General features: G+C 37.5%; 1 protein-coding gene and 1 pseudogene across 1 annotated transcript in view; both read right to left on the bottom strand.

The window, feature by feature from the left end:
- RALGPS2 (Ral GEF with PH domain and SH3 binding motif 2) overlaps positions 1 to 20,079 on the bottom strand; it is a 240,984-nt gene that overhangs the window by 22,423 nt on the left and 198,482 nt on the right. The window contains 8 exon segments of the mRNA XM_044001135.1: positions 4,694 to 4,698; positions 6,666 to 6,692; positions 6,695 to 6,733; positions 6,736 to 6,751; positions 9,261 to 9,366; positions 11,209 to 11,286; positions 18,590 to 18,644; positions 19,353 to 19,504. Of these exon segments, the coding sequence (XP_043857070.1) occupies positions 4,694 to 4,698; positions 6,666 to 6,692; positions 6,695 to 6,733; positions 6,736 to 6,751; positions 9,261 to 9,366; positions 11,209 to 11,286; positions 18,590 to 18,644; positions 19,353 to 19,504 (478 nt within the window).
- On the bottom strand, positions 16,763 to 17,493 carry LOC122753367 (annotated as a pseudogene).

The following is a 20,079-nucleotide window of genomic DNA, read 5'->3' as shown; positions in this document are numbered from 1 at the left end:
CAAAGGAGTTCAGCATGATTTCCTGATTTTTCTTTCTACCTCGTTCCAAAAGCCTGATGGAACTCATTATTCAGTCAAGAAATTTAAACCAAGAGAACTTTCTGAAATAGGCTATTTCTTTCTTTAGGTTAATGTCTTGATAATCGACCTAATTTCCTTGGTAATCTTTTAGATTTTAATTTCTAAACATTTAAGAAGTACAAATGATCACAGTGTCATATGCAGGTCTCATGCAATGCAGTACAAAGTGCATGTCTGATAAATGATTTCTGATACATTCAGTCAGTCTCACGACCTCTTTATCCTGACTTATTTCCAATCAAAACTTTTAAAAGCACTTTATGTTAAATCACTATCTTTTTAAGACAGTCACTTTTGTGGTTCGCACATGAAGAGAGTCTCTGGATTTCCAAATAAGAAAGCAAAGACAGATATTTGAAGAGCCCTTAACTTCCTTAGGTGATGAAGCAGTGCTCTTTGGTTAAGACCACATGGAACCAGTGACTGAAATTTCTGTGTATTCTTGCTGGTTAGGAAGCAGGCTTCAGAGTTTTTTAACCAACACTCAGGTAAAACAAACATTTTTAGAAAACATTCAACTGCATTAATCATGAGGGAAAAAAGGAAAATGTTTAAGTAAAATCATGTTAAACAACTAGAATTATCTGATTAAGCTGTCTTCTGAAGATGTTTACATCAATTTTTGAAGGATTCCTAGATAATAAAATTCAAGCTAGTGATTTTGCTGTGAATTGAAATAACTAGTACTACAAAGATAGTCAACTTATTGAAATGTACAGTAAGAAAGAAACATGTAAGATTTGTGTTAAAAACCTGAGAGAAAACTATTTAAAAGTGAAAATATTCTAAAGCCAAGATTTATTTAACTAGTCTGGAGGCACATGGTGTGTACACCAAGTGACGAATATGTTGAACCTTGGGGCCATCTGGGGCTGTGTCACAAGAGCCTATATATACATTCTAATGTCTAACTTGTATACATACTTAAATAAAGAGGTGCTGTTTGGGCTAAAAACATATGCTGTTATAGATTAATAGGCTAATAAAACAAATTCTCCCTCAGTTATTACATTATTATTATAACCACCCAATTTCCCCAAAACTTGAAAATAAATATTTTTTGTATGTTAAGATCACAGCCTCAACTAACCAAATGTTTATAAACCACTGCGCCCTGAAGAACTTTCAGTAGAAAATAATTTATGAGGATAGAGATGGATTTTCTTGATTATATTGTTAATTTTGAAGATGACCCCTTATAAAGAAATCCAACTAAAATCATGTTTCCCTACACTAATTTCTGCAACCTTTAAAGGTTGAAGACCTCTTTTCTGAGACACAGTAGAAATTAACATTCAAGGAATTAATGACTAACAAAGTTCCAAGGGGCTCTCCATGGACATTTCACTGGTCGCTCAAAGATCTTCGATACTTCCATAATGCTGAGATAAAACAAACTGGTCAACTTGGCATTTAAAGTCCTTCACAATATGGCTCACAACAACTTTTAAGACAGATTGTATAGTATTCTCCTAGAACTCAATATTCAGCCAAACTGGGTGTCCTAATCATTCCCATCTTCATCTCTGGGTTTTCGCATAAGATATGCCTCGTGCCCAGAACGCTCCCCTTCCTCATTCCCTCCTCTCCAGAATCCCTGCCTTCTTTTTTGAGATTAAGCTCATGTGCAATCACCTATGAGAAATCTTTCTTCTTCTCCCTAACTATTATGCACTATATCTTCTTCTTCCCCAGTGGAGCACAAAACTCCCTCCTTTCATGTTTTTCTCATCAGAAATCTGGTTCCCTGAGAAGCCAATGATTCCTGGACATGTTGTCCAGTACTAGAGGTACCTTGGTTCCAGCTCTCTCAAATCTGAGACATGCTGGGCTAGGGGCGGGAGTAGGCATGCTCCTTGCTCCTTACCACGTACACTTCCATAATGTTCTCCACTCCTCCATCATTCAGTAGCTCTCCTCCTCAAAGGTTCATTCCACAATTTCACATCATTCTCCCTTAAAGACTCCCATGATCTATATTTTCATTCTAATCCAGAAAGAGACAGGCATGGTGCTAGGCATTGAGGAGCTTCATGAACTCTGTGTGTGTGTGTGTACACGTATACACACATATGTATAAATATATATGTATGTGTATATATGTACATATATGTGTCCATCCCTAGGGACTGGCACAGAAAGGAAGACTGAATAAGGTAGTAAATTTCTTTAAAAAGAAAGGAGAAAAAAGGGGGGGGGGCAGCTAGGTGGCACAGTGGATAAAGCACCGGCCCTGGACTCAGGAGGACCTGAGTTCAAATCTGGCCTCAGACACTTGACAAGTACTGGCTGTGTAACCTTGGGCAAGTCACTTAACCCTCACTGCCCCACCAAAAAAAAAAAAAAAAAAAAGAAGACGACGACTTTGGGGCCAATAAATAACTTTTTCCAGGAACTAAATAAGGTGCTATAGCTTCTTGTTCCCTATCTACTATATTCTATTGACTCTGTCCCTTTGATAGACTTTCCCCTATGCCTGAAATACTCTTTTCCCTTCTCACATTGCCTCTGGGTATCCCTGGCTGCATTTAAGGCTCAGTTCTGGTGCTCACTCCTACACTACAGTGCAGTATCACTACCACTCTGGAGAAGTAATGATTTTTGTCTGGTTGGATTGATGACACCAATGGTCATCTGTGTGTGCTTTTAGTAATACTAAGATGAATCAAAATGTCTGATCTTAATCAAACAAAACCACACTGAGCAGGTTTTTCCCACCTTTACTCAGCAGCCAGCTGGTGGTGCACTGGACAGGGCACTGGCCTGGAATTAGGAAGAAACTAAGTTCACATCTGGTCTCTGACACTTACTTGCTGTGTGATCCTGGGACAAGGTATTGGACCTGCTTGCCTCAGTCTACCCAACCATAAAATGAGGATAACCAACAGCACACACCTCCCAGGATTGTTATAAGGATCAAATAACCCAATACTTTTTAAAAAGTGCTTGATACAGTGCATGGCACATAGTAAATGCTATATAAATGCTTATTTCTCCCCCTCCCCACTTCTCCAAATAAATGAATTCAGGATTTAATGTAGAGTGATGTTTCATTCCTCTCTCTTTTATTGTATTTTTAATTCTGTAGTTTTAGAGAATGAATATTACTATACAGTTGTGCAGCTCTTAAAAAGCATATTTTTGTTGCTAAGGTAGAGAAGCCTGAGGGAAGGTAACAGGAGTAGTTGAGCCAAAGGAAAGTATGATAGAAAACAAAAATCAACGCCAAGAACTAACAGATCACTATGACAAAACAGTGTATGCCTCGGAAAAAAACCATGGAGTTTAAGAAGGCAGTAGAAGATAGCAGAGCTGTTCTCAATTCCTCTACAGTGTGGAGCTGGCCTCCTGAGTTCAGAAATCAAAGATTCTTGTTAACACTAGTTAACAAAACCCTGATAACTATTTTCATGAATAGTTATGGGCATGAAAACTGCCATTATTATATGGCAAGAAAATAAAAACATTGATTACTGCAGAATGGAAAAAAGTGATTTTTACTGATGAAACAAATTTTTTCATTCAAGGTCATACTAAAACTAGTTGGAAGAAATCCAGGCGGGCCTATTCAGACCTGGATATCTCATCCCACTCTTCATAATGTTTTCGGAATTCTTTTTTAAAACTTAAAAAGTCATGTCTTACTGATGGAATGATTATAATTCTGAAAAAAGATATTGATATGTAGAAGCAAATTTGTTCAAGAAATACAGAAATGCTCAATAGGAGTAACCCTGGGTTCTAACTGACTACCCCAAATCAGATCGGCCAAAGTTGACAAAAAGCGAAAATTACAAATGTTGGGGGTGGGGGGAGGACACTGCAGGGAAAACAGGCATACTGACGTACTATTAGGAACTAGGAAATAGTCCAAGTATTCTGGAAAACGATTTGGAACTATGCCCCCAAAGTTACTCCAATTGTGAATACGTATTTTTGACTTGATACCACTCCTAGGACTAGGTGACTGGCCAAAATGATGGTACCCTTAACAATAATAGGAAACTTCAGAGAAGGGAAAGTTTCAGTTTTGGACCTGTTTGAATTTAGTGTCTATGAAACCACCAGTTCAAGATTTCTAATAGGGAGTTGTGATGTTAGACTGAAGGTAGGGAGAAAGGTTAGGGCAAATTGAGTTGATCTTGAGAACTATGAGTATAGAGATGATAATTGAATTCATTCGGAGCTGATGAGATTACCAAGCAAAACAGTATGGAGGGAGAAGACATGAGTCCTTAAGTGGCTCTTCCAAGGTCAGAGTAAATTAAGGGCAGAAGTGGATCTATATTTAATTGAAATGTTGTCTGTTTTGTTCCTGAGGGTTCATTCATTCCCCTTCTGGCTATGCACTGCTATGACTTCATGCCTTCCCCGCTTGAACATTCCCTTTGCCCTCTTGATCCCCTTTTCCCATTGGAGAGTTCCTTTCCTTTCTCTACTCTGGGGACCATCCAGACCAGACACCTTTCCCCTCACTTTTCAACTACCTTTTATATTTTATCTTTTCCCATTAGAATGTAAGTTCCTTGAAGGCAAGGCCTGTCTTTCTTTTGCTTGCATTTGTATACCTAGCATTTTGTACAATGCCTGGCACATAAGTAAGGCAGGTAACATGCTCTTTGCCTACTTTTTTTTTTAGTGAGGCAATTGGGGTTAAGTGACTTGCCTAGGGTCACACAGCTAGTAAAATGTTAAGTGTCTGAGGCCGGATTTGAACTCAGGTACTCCTGACTCCAGGGCCGGTGCTCTATCCACTGCGCCACCTAGCTGCCCCTCTTTGCCTACTTTCCAATATGAAGAAATTAAGATCAAAGAACTGAGGCCTAATCTCTGATATTCCACTAACTAGTTATCTAACAATAGACATATCATAACCTCTCTGGGCCTTAATTTCCTCATCAAAAAGTTGTGCACCCTTCTATAAACCTAAGGCTCCTTCTAGTTCTAATATTATAGGGTTCTATGGGCACACAGAAAGAGAGAGACAGAGAGAGGGAAGGAGAGAGAAAATGGTCTCACACACATACTCACACACACACTGAAAGAGAAGAGCAAGAATATGTCATATTTTAGGTTTGAAATGAAAAAATGTTTAAAAATAAAATTGACTAGGTAAATCATCACAGGTATTTTTGGTTTAACTTATGTAATTTAAGCTTTTAAATGACAATTAACATTCAAGTTTCTAGAAGAGACCGTTTAAAGAAGAATTCAAACTTCTAAAGGAGATTGAAAGTTCAGAGATAATAAGCCAAGCCTTTCTTTTGAAAAAGGTAGTTTTGAAGAAAAATGCTAAGATATATAAGGCATTCAGGAGAAGAACTAGAATTACCTATCTTTCCCTTTTCCCCTATCCACCCCCTCATTTTGTACCATTCAGATTACCAGGGTGAAAGAGTACAACTCCTACTTAGGATTCAGGAGACTCAGTTCCTACTCTTGGTTGTGTGATTTGAGAAAGTCCTGTCAATTATCTGGGCCTTGGCTGAGTCCACTTTAAAATGAGGGAGTTGGAAGAAATGAGGATCAAGACTCCTTCTGTCTCTAAAACCTATGTTTCTTTGTTCAGTAAGTTTTGGACCTTCCTCTAAAGATCTCAAATGTCATTATATTCGGACTGTTCTGGCACTTTACTTGAGATTTGGTGAAACATCTTGATGAAAAACAAATGCATTTTTTTAATATACTTAATATAAGAAGATGAAGGAGAAAATTCCCTTTTTGATGGTATGATGTTGCTTATTATTAGGTTTCAGATTTGAAATTATAATCCTGGAAAGTAGAAATCTAAACAGAAAACATCATTAGCGGTTTACTATGCTTATAAAGAAATCAAGACTCAAATTTTTAAAATGCAAGAAAAGTTACTAATTAAACCATACATTATGTATCTCATTAGGTAGAAAAGAAAATCAAAGTACTAATAAGCCTAAGAAAGGGGCTTTGAGTCAAGAAATGAATGAAGAACACCTGGAAAGGAGTATCAATAGTTCCTTCATTCCTTCAGTAACTGAAACAAGATGGTCACGTTAACACACTTGAACCAAATGATCTGTTTCGCTGAATTCCCTCAACCAGAATCCAATGTGCAATGTTCGTTTCAAAAATGGCATACAAAAAAATCTGTAACAGCTCTCATCAAAAATTTCAAAATATGAAAAAGCACATGCTTTAGTAAACTGAAAATATGAATAACAACATATATTAAGCAGCTATTGATAGTATGCTAAATAGTGGGATACAAGAAGAAATGAGATCTGTCCCTTGTCCTGAGGAGGTTATAATTTGTGGGAGGGGAATATTTTTCAGGTGGAATGGAACACACACACACACACACACACACACACACACACACACACACACAGCACACAACACCCCTCTCTCTCTCAATATAGAAAGTGATTCATGCAAAGGAGATATCCAGAGAATGTGTTGAGAAAACTAAGAGGAAGACATGTCAAACTTCTGAAATCAGGACAATAACTCCATGCTACAAACCCTTCGGCATATATCAGAGAAATTATATAATTTATTAATCAGATGAATGGGGGGGGGTGTGGATACACACACACAGACTTACATGCTTCTCTCTGTAGCCTTTAGGGACTTGCAGCATAGTAAAAAAGTTGCGTCCCACACAAAGCTGCCCATATTTTGTCCAAGATGCTACCTGAAAAGAGCAAAGAACCAAGTTAATAGATTAAAACGCATAAATGCTACAAGGAATTGCAATAAATTTGCTTTGTAGATAAGAAGGTCTGCCTGTGTAGTTCTATGATGAAGAAAAAGCTCCTTTCCTAAGATTTCCAACCCTATTTTCCAAAAGATCTGAGGCATTTAAAGATTAAACACAATTGGGGGGGTCAGTTAGATGGAACAGTAGATAAGCACTGGCCCTGGATTCAGGAGGACCTGAGTTCAATCCAATCTTCAGACACTTGAGACGTACTAGCTGTGTGACCCTGGGCAAGTCACTTAATCCTCATTGCCCAGCAAAAAACAAAACAAAAAGAAAAGATTAAACACAATGAAAGTAAAGCTCAATAAAGGAAGCTGCTAAAGAAAACTGATAAGGAGCAGATGTTGGTCACCAGGTGACTACGAGTCACAGAACTGAGCACAAATGGCAATACATTAGATTTGAACTTTTTTGAGACAAAAGGGAAAAAAAGAACTGAAGTGGATTAAGACAGAGCTGAAATTTTATGATAAGCAAATATTCTCTCACAACTATTTTTTGTCACATTACTCTGCATCATGTTGTCCCCCGTTACAGACCAACTGTATCACTGCTTTTCCCATTCAATCTCTTCTTGCTTCATTCTGCTCAGTGCCTTTAAGCAAATATTTCCACTACTTGCCGTCCATACCAAATCTCAGCCTGTTGAAATCCTGGCTTCCACCAAGATGTAGCTAGATGGCTACTGAGGCCCCTCACAACTCAGAAATCGTTCTATCTTTGCTTCTTTACAATTTAAAACTTTCTTGTTTCTTTAATTGACATTTAAAAATTTTTCAGGGTACTTTTAAGTTTTACTAAATACGATCCTCCTTACCAGTATCATCAGTAGATAGCACTGACTTCTGCTCAACTGTTTTCTTATTTCATGAAGGAAACTCAATTATTATCTATCCTCCACTCTGGCAAGTCAGCGTGCTTCTCCCTTTTTGGGGATATGGTGATTTTTTAGAAGCATAAAAGCAGAAAATGGTTGGGCATCATTATACTTTTCACTATTAAGTCAGCCTATTCAGGGAGGGATGGATTTGGAGTCTGAAAACTTGGGTTCAAATCCTGACTTAGGTACTTACTACCTTTGTGCCGTTGGCAAGTGACAACTATCGGAGCCTCAGTCTTCTCCTCTGTAAAAGGAGTTGGACTAGATGACCAGATGATAGTATTTTCCACCTTTAAATCCTAGAAACCTATTATATAGATTGGCTAAGAACAATAATAGTATTTGCTAATGCCCTTTCAGTACAGGCAAGAAGGAGATTTATTTTATTTAAAAACAAAACACAATGGGCAGCTAGGTGTGCAGTGGATAGAGCCCGCGCCTGGAGTCAGGGGGAGGACCCTGAGTTCAAATCCGGTCTCAGATACTTAACACTTACTGTGTGACCCTAGGCAAGTCACTTAACCCCAATTGCCTCACAAAAAAGACAAACAAAATGACAAAACACCACATCCTTACTTTTATAAGAGCACATCAGACTTATAGTTTCTGAAGTACATGGACATAGTGGGAAAGCTTTACACAGCAAATTATAGAATCTAGAATTTTGAAGCAGGAAGTACTTTTGGGAGATTATTCAGTTCAGCACCCTCATTTTAGAGATGAGGGAACTGAGAGCCCTTGTGATCCTGTCCAAGTCACACAGCTAGTGTTGGTAGAACCATGATTAGTAACCAGTTTCTTGAACTACCAGTTCAGTGATCTTTCCACTACAGTATGTTTTATGTACTTTAACAAATTAAAGAAATAGATCCAACAATTTTCCTTAATTTCCTTTAAAAACCTGTTACTAAGGTGGTGTGTAAACACATACCTATTCATATTAAATTAGATTCTGTTGAGTGTAGTTCATATGGATTAGAGAACACAAGATGTTCACTGGATGGCTGAGGCACTGAAATAACCAGGGCTTTCCCTCTATTTAGAAAGCACACACTGATTTTCAGAAGTTAATTCTAGAAGCAGTGTCTTTAAAAAGTAGCTCATATCAGTAAAATAAGGCGACAAAAATAGATTTTTAAAATGCAGTTGCTGCTGGGATTGGAAATAATTTTCAAACCCTTTCCAGGTCTTCCAACTGTTTTTTTCCACATAAAGAAACCCCTGCCAGCAGTCTATAGATTTAGAATTCTGTATGTGCACATTCTTGAGAGAACACTGAATAACAAGAGAAAAAGGCTTTAAACTAAACCACATAGATGAAAACCCTGTATTTATATCAATGAGTTCAGAGGGTCATTCTTTGTTTCATAATAGGAAAGAAAAGAGGTTTCCTTTAAATAACCAAGTATGCTAATGAATTTAAAATATGATTTTACTTACATTCAACTTTGTGGTAAAATATATAGGTTATATAGCAAGGCATACATGCAACCTGATTACCTCCAAGTCAGATTGGCTGATTTTAGACTTATGATAAATAATAATATGATGAAGTCTTACTGTGGGCTTTTTGCCTTCTTTTAAAACAGTTTTCCTCCTGAGAACACCTTGAATAGTAACTGCTCCTGGATACAGATGTACAGCCAAATCTTCTGACTCTGCAGAACTATAATTATAAGAAAGAAACAGGAACATTTAAGGGTTTTTGTCTAGGTAGTTATTAGGGTAGGCAATATTCAAATGAAACATTATTATTTGTAATTTTAAAATTGTGTTACTTCATTTCTTTTTTTTTTTGGGGGGGGGGTTTGGTTTGGGCAATGTAGGGGTAGTGACATGCCCAAGGTCACACAGCTAGTAAGTGTCAAGTGTCTGAGGCCGGATTGAACTCAGGTACCTCCGACTCCAGGGCCAGTGCTCTATCCACTGTGCCACCTAGCTGCCCCCCTACTTCATTTCTTAGAACTCAGAGAAAAAGGAGTGGCAACTAGAAAAAGCTTTTTACCTGCAATTTATAAACTTAACAAAAGTTAATTATGAAATTATTAAATCCAACAAATTGTTCAAAATAAAGAACTATATAGCAAACATATTTACAGGCTTAAATAATATAATAATTTGAGTAGGGATTTAATTAAAGGAATTTTTCTGTCATAAGATGCTATACTACTACATTTAACTGCACGCGCAGCGCACGCACATACACACACACACACACACACACACACACACACGCACCCATTCGAATTTTCAGTACTGCTGAAGAAAGGTAAGGATTCTTTTTGTCAGAGACATTTAAGTAAAACGCAAAAATTATAAAACAAAACCACTAGAAAAAACCCCACAGCAAAAGCTCAAACAAACATATTTAATTTAATTAAAAATATCTGAAACAAGTAATAGAAATAGCAATAATATAGATAAAAAACTTGATCTAGCCATAAACCAAAATGATAATTTAATATTACAATGTACAAGTAAATTCCATTATAGTCTATAGGCTGCTCAAGAAGTGATTATGAACAAAAAACACCCCTCAGGTTTCCTTTCCACAAGTCTCAAGACAACAACAAACAACACCACCACAACAACAATAAACAATGAAAAAAACAAATATTCTTTTCCAATTAATCTAAGTTCTTATATATGAAAAAGAAAAAATTTCTGTATGTAACCAGGTTGAACACATAGTTTCTCTATACATGTCACATGGAGTACAGAAGTCCTTCAAGAACCAATGTAAACTTGAGCTTGTTAGCTGATCTAATATCAATATTTAGGTGTCTTCAAAGTGACTTAAAATCTGATAATTGCTAGAAAACTTTTTTCCTTAAGCTTTGAATTTTGAAGCCACATGCATGGAGACTAATTCAGACACCATCAAATGAACATAAAATTGAACACTAGAGAATTAACATTTGCTCGTTTTATAGTAATATTATGAACTGGCTCCTTTTGCGCCCTTCCTCATTTTATTTCTAAAATTATCTATCCCGGTGCAAAAGGAATCAAGTTTAATTAGGCTGAATGAATGTGATTTTCAAGATATAATTATAATTAGAAATAGGATGGCTTTGTCAATTGGCTTGTTTAAATTAATCACCTAAAATTTACCTGATGCCACAATTAAAAAGACAAACTGAATGTAGAGGTGTTAGCAAAGAAAACACATTAAATAAAGGCTTATGCTTAACAAGCCACTTTGTTGCCAACCTTATGACAAAAAGCATCAATAAGACCCAGGCACTAAAGACACCTGGCTTGAAAAGCATCTTTAAGAATTTGCCACAAAGATGCAAGATGCTAGCAATTATTTCTAGGTCAGAAGGGAGCCATATGCAAAATTATCTAGACATAAATCATAAGAAGAAAGTCATATTGGGATTTTTGGTTAAATCTCAATCAATGATTTGGGAAAGAACAGGAATCATGTCAGACCCACACCCACTTAAGCCAATCACCAACACCAGAGGGAAATTTCTGTGACCCCTGAGTGCAGGGAATGTACCTGCTGGCCTTCATGTGGCCCCGATAGCCATTTCGTGCCACTCTTGTCACCGGACCGAGAGAATGGTATAATCTGTTCCTGTTGGATTCCATTATAAATTGTATATATTACATATACTTTATCCACACAACCATCATCAGTACCTAGACATTATAATAGTTTCTCCCAGTAATATAGCTGACTACTTTTACAAATGGACAGTATCTGATGAGTTCTCTCTTTTTAAAAAAGCATGCAGCATAGATTTAAAAAATCACTTATCATTTAACAGGTGATGTCAGTTCTTCTGAAAAAAATATTTTAAGGTTTTGAATGTGATTGACAGCCATCACCAGACTTTTATCACCATAATTTCTGTAAAGAATTCAAGTGTTGCATATACACAAAGTATACCCCAAAAATAGAAAACACTTAAAAATACAACAATTAGCTCTTTTCATATCTCTTTGAATTCATAGTTTCAGTAGTGAATGACCTGAACAATTCATTTTTATGTCCCTATGAAGACACCTAAAATGCAACAAGACCTCTAAATGAGCTGTAAGTCTTATCTATTATTCCTTTCCGATCCATGCTAACAGTCAAAGAAAAGTGTCATATAACAGAAGCACTAAACATCTGCAGCATTTTATATTCATATCAATCAATAGTTAAGAAGTGTTAAAACACTTTGAGGCATTATTTGTTTAAAATGTTATGTGATTGCTAAAAAAAGGAAAAACACCGCTATAGACACTGACACTCTTCTTTGTCTGGGAAAGTTAGAAGTAGCACTATTAACGAATAACATTTTAAAATGAAAAACATAATTTTGTCATTTTAAGCAATAGCAAATTTACTTAATGAGGAATAATTTAATGCATTAAGCTAATATTTTGAGTGCTGCTATCTGCTGCCATGAATCTTAGGTCTGGTTTTGTTTTTTTTTTTCCTATCTTATTTCTTGTCTGAATTTCATCTGTGCTTGCAATTTTTCACGACAATGCTATATGATTTAAACTTGGTATGATGACAGTTATCTTTCAGTTGCAAATGTCTGAAAAAACAAAACTTCTGTCACCAAATTTTAGAGGTTTTGGCAGGTCCCTCCTAGAAGTGTCCTCCTAATTTAATAAGCTGCCAGAATCATTTGACACATTATTACTCTAGTAATATCTAGGAATTACCAAAAAGAATCAGGAACACAGTTTTTGGTACCCCCTTAAAATACTCTGTAGTCAACGCTGATAGCAAGAACTAGGTTCTTTTTCAAGAAGGAAACTTAAGCCGTTAGATAACTTGTTCAATTTGGAGACAAAGTCAATTGGAAACTCTTTTGCTTTTTCCTCTTAGGGGAAATGAAATCTAAGCAAAAAGAGTGAAGATTAAGTTTGCAAAGAAATAATTTAAAAATAAATAGTATAAAAAAGCAAACTTGAAGATACTGACAATTCTTAATTCAGAAGAAATATTTTGATATCCAAAAAATATAACATCCTGCACCTACCTGTATCACATATTGATTAGAAGAAATCTTTATAAACATAAGCATTAAAATTTAATTCTTGCTTTTCTTTATCAATTTATATATATTTATAGTTTTGAAATCCTGAAGGAATAAGTATTTTTATAAAACTCATAAATGGTAGGAATAAGGAGGTCAAATTTCAGAATAAGCTGTTCTATAAATAAACAAACACTGAAAATAACATTGGTGGCTTGTATCCATTCTACTCATAAATTATTTCAGTAAAGAAATAAAGATGAAGTGCTGTGTACACTTACGGAATGTCAAAATGACTAGAAATAAGAAAAAGCCTTAAAGGAACTGTAATTCTAACATTCTTTTCATTTATTTTCACTGGAGCTCAGATACACGTGTTATATTTATGTAAATTCTGCATGTCATTTGCTATATGCAGCCAACCTTATGATTTTAAAAATCAAATGATATAGACAATAAAGAAGATGGTACACATGTAAGGGAAAATACTATACTGCCAATTTATATAGGGTGAATCAAAACTTTCTGTGCCACTGAAAATGTTCAAATTCACTTATTAGGTTGTGTTATTGATACTTCAACTTACTAAATGACCACATGCCTGCTTGTTGGAATAGAAGAGTCTGGGGTTGCCTACGTTTCTGAATGGCTAAAGGTGCCATGGCTTACACGGAGCTGGAAGGGACTGTTTAGTTGGCCTTTTTTTAAAAAAAAATAGATGAGGAAACTGAATAAAAACCCAGGGACATTTATATAACACTTTAAAGTTCACAAAAAAACTTTACACTATCTTGTTTGAGACTCAGAACAGTTCTGTGAGACAAGCACGACTAATTTATAGATGAGGGTGAAATGACATGCCTGTGGCTACCCAGTTAGTTAAGTGTCAAAAGTAGAAACTGAATCCACTCTGACCTCAGGTCTAATACTCTTTTGACCTACACAATGCTTCCTTCCAGAGAGGTCATGTAACTTAATCGAAGTGATATAGCTAAGCCAGTGGCAGTCATTACTGGAATTATCATCTTCTATTTAGAATTCAAGGGAATGATAAAGTCATGGAAATAAGAAAAGTTGTAAAATTCAATCTTAACTTTATGACAAATGTTACAGGGAAATTCTATTATGACTATATCATAAAATACTCACAATCAAATGTGATCTCTCCTTCCTCAGGCCATTCAGGACACTCAACATGTTCTATTTTATATTATGACTTTTAATTCAACCATACAAAGTTATAAGTGTCTCAAGTCAAACTAGAATCCCTTGCCCTCTTGTTCTGTTGCCAAACCCTTGTCTTGGATTATTCTTACCACTGGCCTTCTTCACTAACAGGAACCGGAGCAAATCAGAAAACCGTGGTGACTAGGTCCACAACAAAATTATGTTACATGACCTTAACTGCAGCGAGGTAATCCTTTTATCATCTTCCTGATCAATCCATTACCCTACTGCTCACAGTAGCTGCTCCAATCATTATCATAACTGCCCTTCAAACCTTTTTTTTTTTTTTTTAAATGCAAGGCAATGAGGGTTAAGTGACTTGCCCAGGGTCACACAGCTAGTGTCAAGTGTCTGAGGCTGGATTTGGAAACAGGTCCTCCTGAATCCAAGGTCCAGTGCTTTATCCACTGTGCCACCTAGCTGCCCCTGCCCCTTCAATCTTCAGCATAGGACCTACCAAAAAACTGAGGCCAATCAGGTGAAAATTCCTCTTCCTCCCCCTTAATACTGCATTCAAATCACTGTTATTTCCCTTGTTCATGATTTCTCACACGAAACTGTGTACCTTCTCTTTGCCAATCAATTGCACACTTGATCTCACTCCTCACCTCTTCACCAGCACACTACTACTATGACCTCCACTACTTCTCTGATTCTCAACTTTTCCCCCAGTTATTTGCTCTTTCCTGCCTAGCCTATAAACTCACCCACAAACTTTCACTTGATCCAATCATGCCTGTTAGCTATTAGCCTTTATCTCCTCCTCCCTTTCATGGCTAACTTCCTTGAGAATAATACCTAATCTCAAAAGGATACTGTGAGGAAGCACTTAACCAGTGCCTGGCACATGGTAGCTTTTTGTAGGTAGTGCTTGTTCACATCCTGTTCCCCCTTACTGTCTTCTAAACTCTCTTCAGTCTGGTTTCCCATCTTACCTACTGGCTTGCTTCTAAATGCCTACAAGTATACATGGCTCTGCCATTTTCCAAAAACTCCCAACTGAAGCATCCTATTAGGTACTGCCCTCTCTATCTTTTCCATTTCTACTTAAATTCCTAGAGAAGACTGTGTACAATCAATGCCTTGCTTCATTTCCTCCAAATTTCCTTCTTACCTTTCTGCAGTCTGGCTTCTAACTCAACTGAAATTGCTCTCCAAGGTTACTAGTATTCTCTTCCCTGCCAATCAAATGGCTTCTTCTTGGCCCTTGTCTTGACTCTCTAGGACTTGATGTGGATTGCCCTCTTCTCCTCGATGCTCTTCTAAGTTCTGTGACACTGTTCATGTATTCTCTTTGCTGGATCTTCATCTAGGCCACACCTGAACTGTGCGTGTTCCTCCGAACTCCTGTCCTGGGCCCTGTTCTCTTTTCCTTGTACTTCTCTGCAGATGATCCTCACATTTATTTGTCCAGCTCTAACTTTCTGACCTCCAGTATTGTATTTCCAATGGATGTCTCATAGGGATCTCAAGTTCAACAAGTCCCAAACTGCATTCATTATCTTCTCCCCAAACCCTCTCCTATTCGAACCTTTATATTGTTAGGGAGTACCACCAACCCCACAAGGAATCTGGACCCACAACCACTTAGCTTATCATCTCTGTCTTCTCAATCACTCTCACCCCTCCATAGCCAATGTTGCCAAGTCCTGTCATTTATCCTCCATAATGTCTCTGGAACATGTTTCCCCTTTTATTTCCTGACACTGCCACCACACTAGTCTGGTCCATTCTCCACCCATACTGTTCAATTATCTTCTTAAAGTGAAAGTCTGACCAGGTCACCTCATTCAGTAGCTCTTCTCTTACCACAGAAATCAAATATAAAATTGTTTGATTTTTTAAAGCTCTCCATAACCTGATCCCTTCCCTACTCACCCTATCCCATGTACTTGTTAACCGGTAACTACATCTGCCTTGCTGTTTTCCTTAAACACAACACTATCTCTTAGGATCCACACATTAAAAAAAAAAAAATTTTGCAGGACAATGGGGGTTAGTGACTTGCCCAGGGTCACACAGCTAGTAAGTATCAAGTGTCTGAGGCCAGGTGTTTGAACTCAGGTCCTTCTGAATCCACTGCTGGTGCTTCATCTACTGTGCCCACCTAGCTGGCCCTGGATCCATACATTTTTACTCACAGTCCCCCATGTCTGGAATACTTCCCCACCTCATCTTTGCCTCCTAATTTCCTGGCTTCCTTTACATCTCATCAAAGTCCCACCTTCTGCAAGAAGCCCTTCCCAAACCCCATAAATGTTAATGATTCCTCTCTCTTGATTATTTCTAATTTATTCTGTGTGTGTGTGGTGTGTGTGTGTGTGTGTGATCTATCTATATCTAATCTTGTTTTATACATAGTTGATTGCATGTTGTCACTCCCATCTTATTGTAAGCTCTTTAGATCAAGAGCTGTCTCTTATTGCCTTTTTGGGGTATCTCCAGCACTTAGGTCAGTGCCTAGAACATAGTAGGTGCTTAAAAATGCAAGCTGACTCATCATTCAACTGAAACTGTCCTCTCCAAAGTTATCATGATTTTAATGGCCTTGTCTAAATCTTCATTCTCCTCCGACCTCTCTACAGTATGTGACACTGTCAAGCACTTCTACTGGATACTCCCTCCTATCTAATTTTTATAACACTAATTTTTCCTGGTTCTCCTGCTACTTGTTGGACTGCCTTTTCTCAGTATTCTTTGCTGGGTTCTTTCAAACAGGTCATGGCCTATTTATATCTTGAGGACCCACCCTCCCCCGGCCAAAAGCTCTGTCCTCTGTCTGGGGCCTCTTCTCACTATACTGCTATCTAGTTTGGTGATCTCATCAGCTCCCATGGATCAATGATCATCTTTATACAGGATTCTATGATCCTATATACCTTGCCCTACTTCCTCTCCTGAACTCTAAAATTCATATCACCAACTGCCTTTGGAAACCTCAATCTCTCTCTCTCTCTCTTTTGTTGTCCAAAAATCTTTAATGTAAAAAGGAGGAGGTGAATTAGCTTTTGTAGCTTATATGGTTTGGTGTGGCTGTGGGGAGTGCCGGGTGCCTTCCCAAAATGCCTGTACACCTCGCAGCCCTTCTGGGGACCAGACAGCAGCAGGAAGGTGCCCTTGCCCTTGGGTGAGCTCATGGCCAGCTGGGTCAAAGGTGAGGCTCTTCCGACCATGTCTTGAGGATGTGATTCCGGGCATTGCTAGTAACAGGAAGAGCACACACCTTCGGCTTGGGGACGTCCTGGATCCTCACATCATTGGTCAGAGTCCCAACAACCACAGCTGTCTTGTTTTTCCTACAAGCCAGCAGCTTCATCTTCCTGATCATTTGGTACAGGATGGGGGGGTTGGTTGGTCTGGCTCATGAATAGTCTTTTCAGCACAACCTTGTTGAAAATCGAGCTAGTTCTATGGGCCAAGAACCGGTAGAGCTTCACCAACAGTTGCAGGGAGATTTCCTGACTCTCGGGCTCCTTGCGCTGGACTTTTCCAGTCCTTGTTAGGGCAGATGTCGACTCTCCTGCTGGTACCGCTCCCAAAGACCAGCCCAACAGGTAAGACAGACCCAAACTCATGTACTTAAACAGAACGCTATATCCCCTCCCCCAACTTTCCTGTTACTTTTAAGGCCCTCACAATTCTCTCAGGTCACTAAGGATCCCAACTTTGCCAACCCTGATTCCTTACTCTCCATCTCCCTATAGAGACAATCTGTTGTGAAGTCTTGTTTCTATGACCATAGTATCTCTTATATGAGTCCCTTTCTCTTTACATAAAGTTACCACCTAAATTGGGCCCTCAACTCTTGAATGGACTATTGCAATATCCTACTAATTAGCTTCCCTGATTCAAGTGACTCCTACAATCCATCTTCCATTCTACTGCCAGAGCGATTTTCCTCAGGTGTAGCTATGACCATGTTACCCCTTTGATATAAATTCTAGTGGCTCCTTATTACCTCTATGATCAACCAGAAACCCTGCTTGGCAGTCAAAGCCCTATACAACCTGAACCCTTTCTATCTATCTGGTTTTCTATTTTATTCTTCTCCAAGTATTCTACAGTCTAGCAAAACTGGGTTACTTACTATTTCTCACTCACAATATTCCATCTCTTGACTTTTCATCTCTCCCTCTTCACTTCTGCTACCTGCCTTCTTTCAAAGACTCAGCTCAAATCTCATCTTCTTCAAGAGGCCTTTCCCAGTCGCCCCCAAATGCTTTCCTCTGATGTTATCTTCCATGTATACACTTGTATACATCTTAGATATACATATGGATTCTGTAAGGGCAGTGACCATGTTTTTGCCTTTCTTTTTAATGCCCAGAACTTAGTATAGGCCTGGCACATAGTAAGTACTTCATAAATGCCCATTGACTCACATTTCATCTCATATACAGTAGACTATAAAGTAAACTGAAGCAGGGACTATCTTTTAAGTGCCTAACAGGGTGCTTTCTACATACTGAGTGCCTTAAAAATAAATATATTTGAGTGATTAATAAATTCACTTCATGAAAAACTTCCATATGGAAATGAATCTAACTTTAATACTTAAGATTTCGGACCCCCTAACATCAATTACTACAGCTGAATGTGAATCTATAGGGACATATTATAAGTGAATAGAAAAATTCAATTCAGAGCTTTCAAATAAGTACTTTGTCTTACCTTTCAAAGGCAGGCCATGAGGTCTCTTCACTAAGCTCAGACCCATCACTGCTACCTAAAACCAAAAATTATTATTATTATTTTTTAAACAATCAAAATGTTTCCATCCAGTTTGAATATAATTATCATCATCATTTACACAGTACCTTCTACGTGCCAGGTACTGCGCTAAGTGCCTTACAAATGTTTTATTTGCTCCTCACAACAACTCTGGGAGGCAGGTGCTATTATTGTCACCATTTTACAGTTGAAGAAACTGAGGCAGACAGCTATTACATGACTTGCCCAGGGTCACAATGCTAGTAAGTGAGGAAGCTTTTGAATTTAGGGCTTCCTGACCCAAGGCACAGAGCTCTATCCACTGCTCCCCCCAGCTGCCCACTAATTAAGTTCTTTAATTGTTGTCATAAAATGAATACAAGCACCTATATATGCCAGTATACTTCCAAAATTAAGGTGGATTTGTTAAAATATCATTATATAGGTTTTATATCGAGTACAAATGATGTAAAAGAAAATTTAGACTCACTTTCATTTTCAAACATTTTTATTTCTATATCAAATCATTTATTTTGAACAATTAAAATTAGAGCCTTTTATATCATAACTACTATGTGAAAATATAAAAATAATTTTTAAAATGTTCATAATCATTTTAAGTTTGTGGAAGCCACTCCTCTGGTTCAAGGTCAAGTGAACTAAAATTCCACAAAGAACCCCTGATGAGTATACTTTGTAATGATTCTGAAGGCATATTCCTTACCTATTGATATTCCACTAGACAAAGTAGAGCTTTCAGCCTGTCCTCGGGATGGTGCATGGGGCTCCATGACACTGTCATCCAGTAGATGTCTTGGCCCTGCATTGGGGAATGTTGCACTCTTAAATTCTGCTGTGTTCATTTTATGAATGAAACTGGAAAGAGAAAAAAATTAGTCTTGTATTTTATTACACTTACTTTATGGCAGTGAAGACACAGAACATTTGAGTTGTGTTTGCACCCATTACAAGACATTATTTGACTTATTCTTATAAAAATGTTAACACCTACAACTCCAGGAAACTATATACATATACAAATAACAATAACAGATCAGGAAAGTGGAAAGAATGCTGGTTACAGTCAAGTTGGTTCAATCCCACTTCTACCAATACCTATGTGACCTCAGAGAGGTCGCTTCATTTCCATAGGACTCAGTTTCCTCATCTACCCCTCGACTATGATTTTATAAGCTTCTGGTTCTATTAAAGATCAAGGGAAAGAATTGCTGAAAACTGGAAATATCTACAAAACAAACTGACAAGATGCTTTAAATATACTTCACTGTGAAACTTAGATTCACTTTTATTTTGAATGATTTTATCCAAATAATTTTATAGTAGCCTTCGAAGGGGGAGGTGAGGTAAATAATAAAAAATTCACAAAAGATATAGCAGAGTTGAATAATGAGTCCAAATCCCAAAGGCAAATTTTTTGGAATAAATGAGAA

The sequence above is a fragment of the Dromiciops gliroides genome, chromosome 4 (assembly GCF_019393635.1).
Source record: "Dromiciops gliroides isolate mDroGli1 chromosome 4, mDroGli1.pri, whole genome shotgun sequence".
Classification (NCBI taxonomy): Eukaryota; Metazoa; Chordata; class Mammalia; order Microbiotheria; family Microbiotheriidae; genus Dromiciops; species Dromiciops gliroides.
This window is presented reverse-complemented; position numbering and strand designations above follow the sequence as displayed.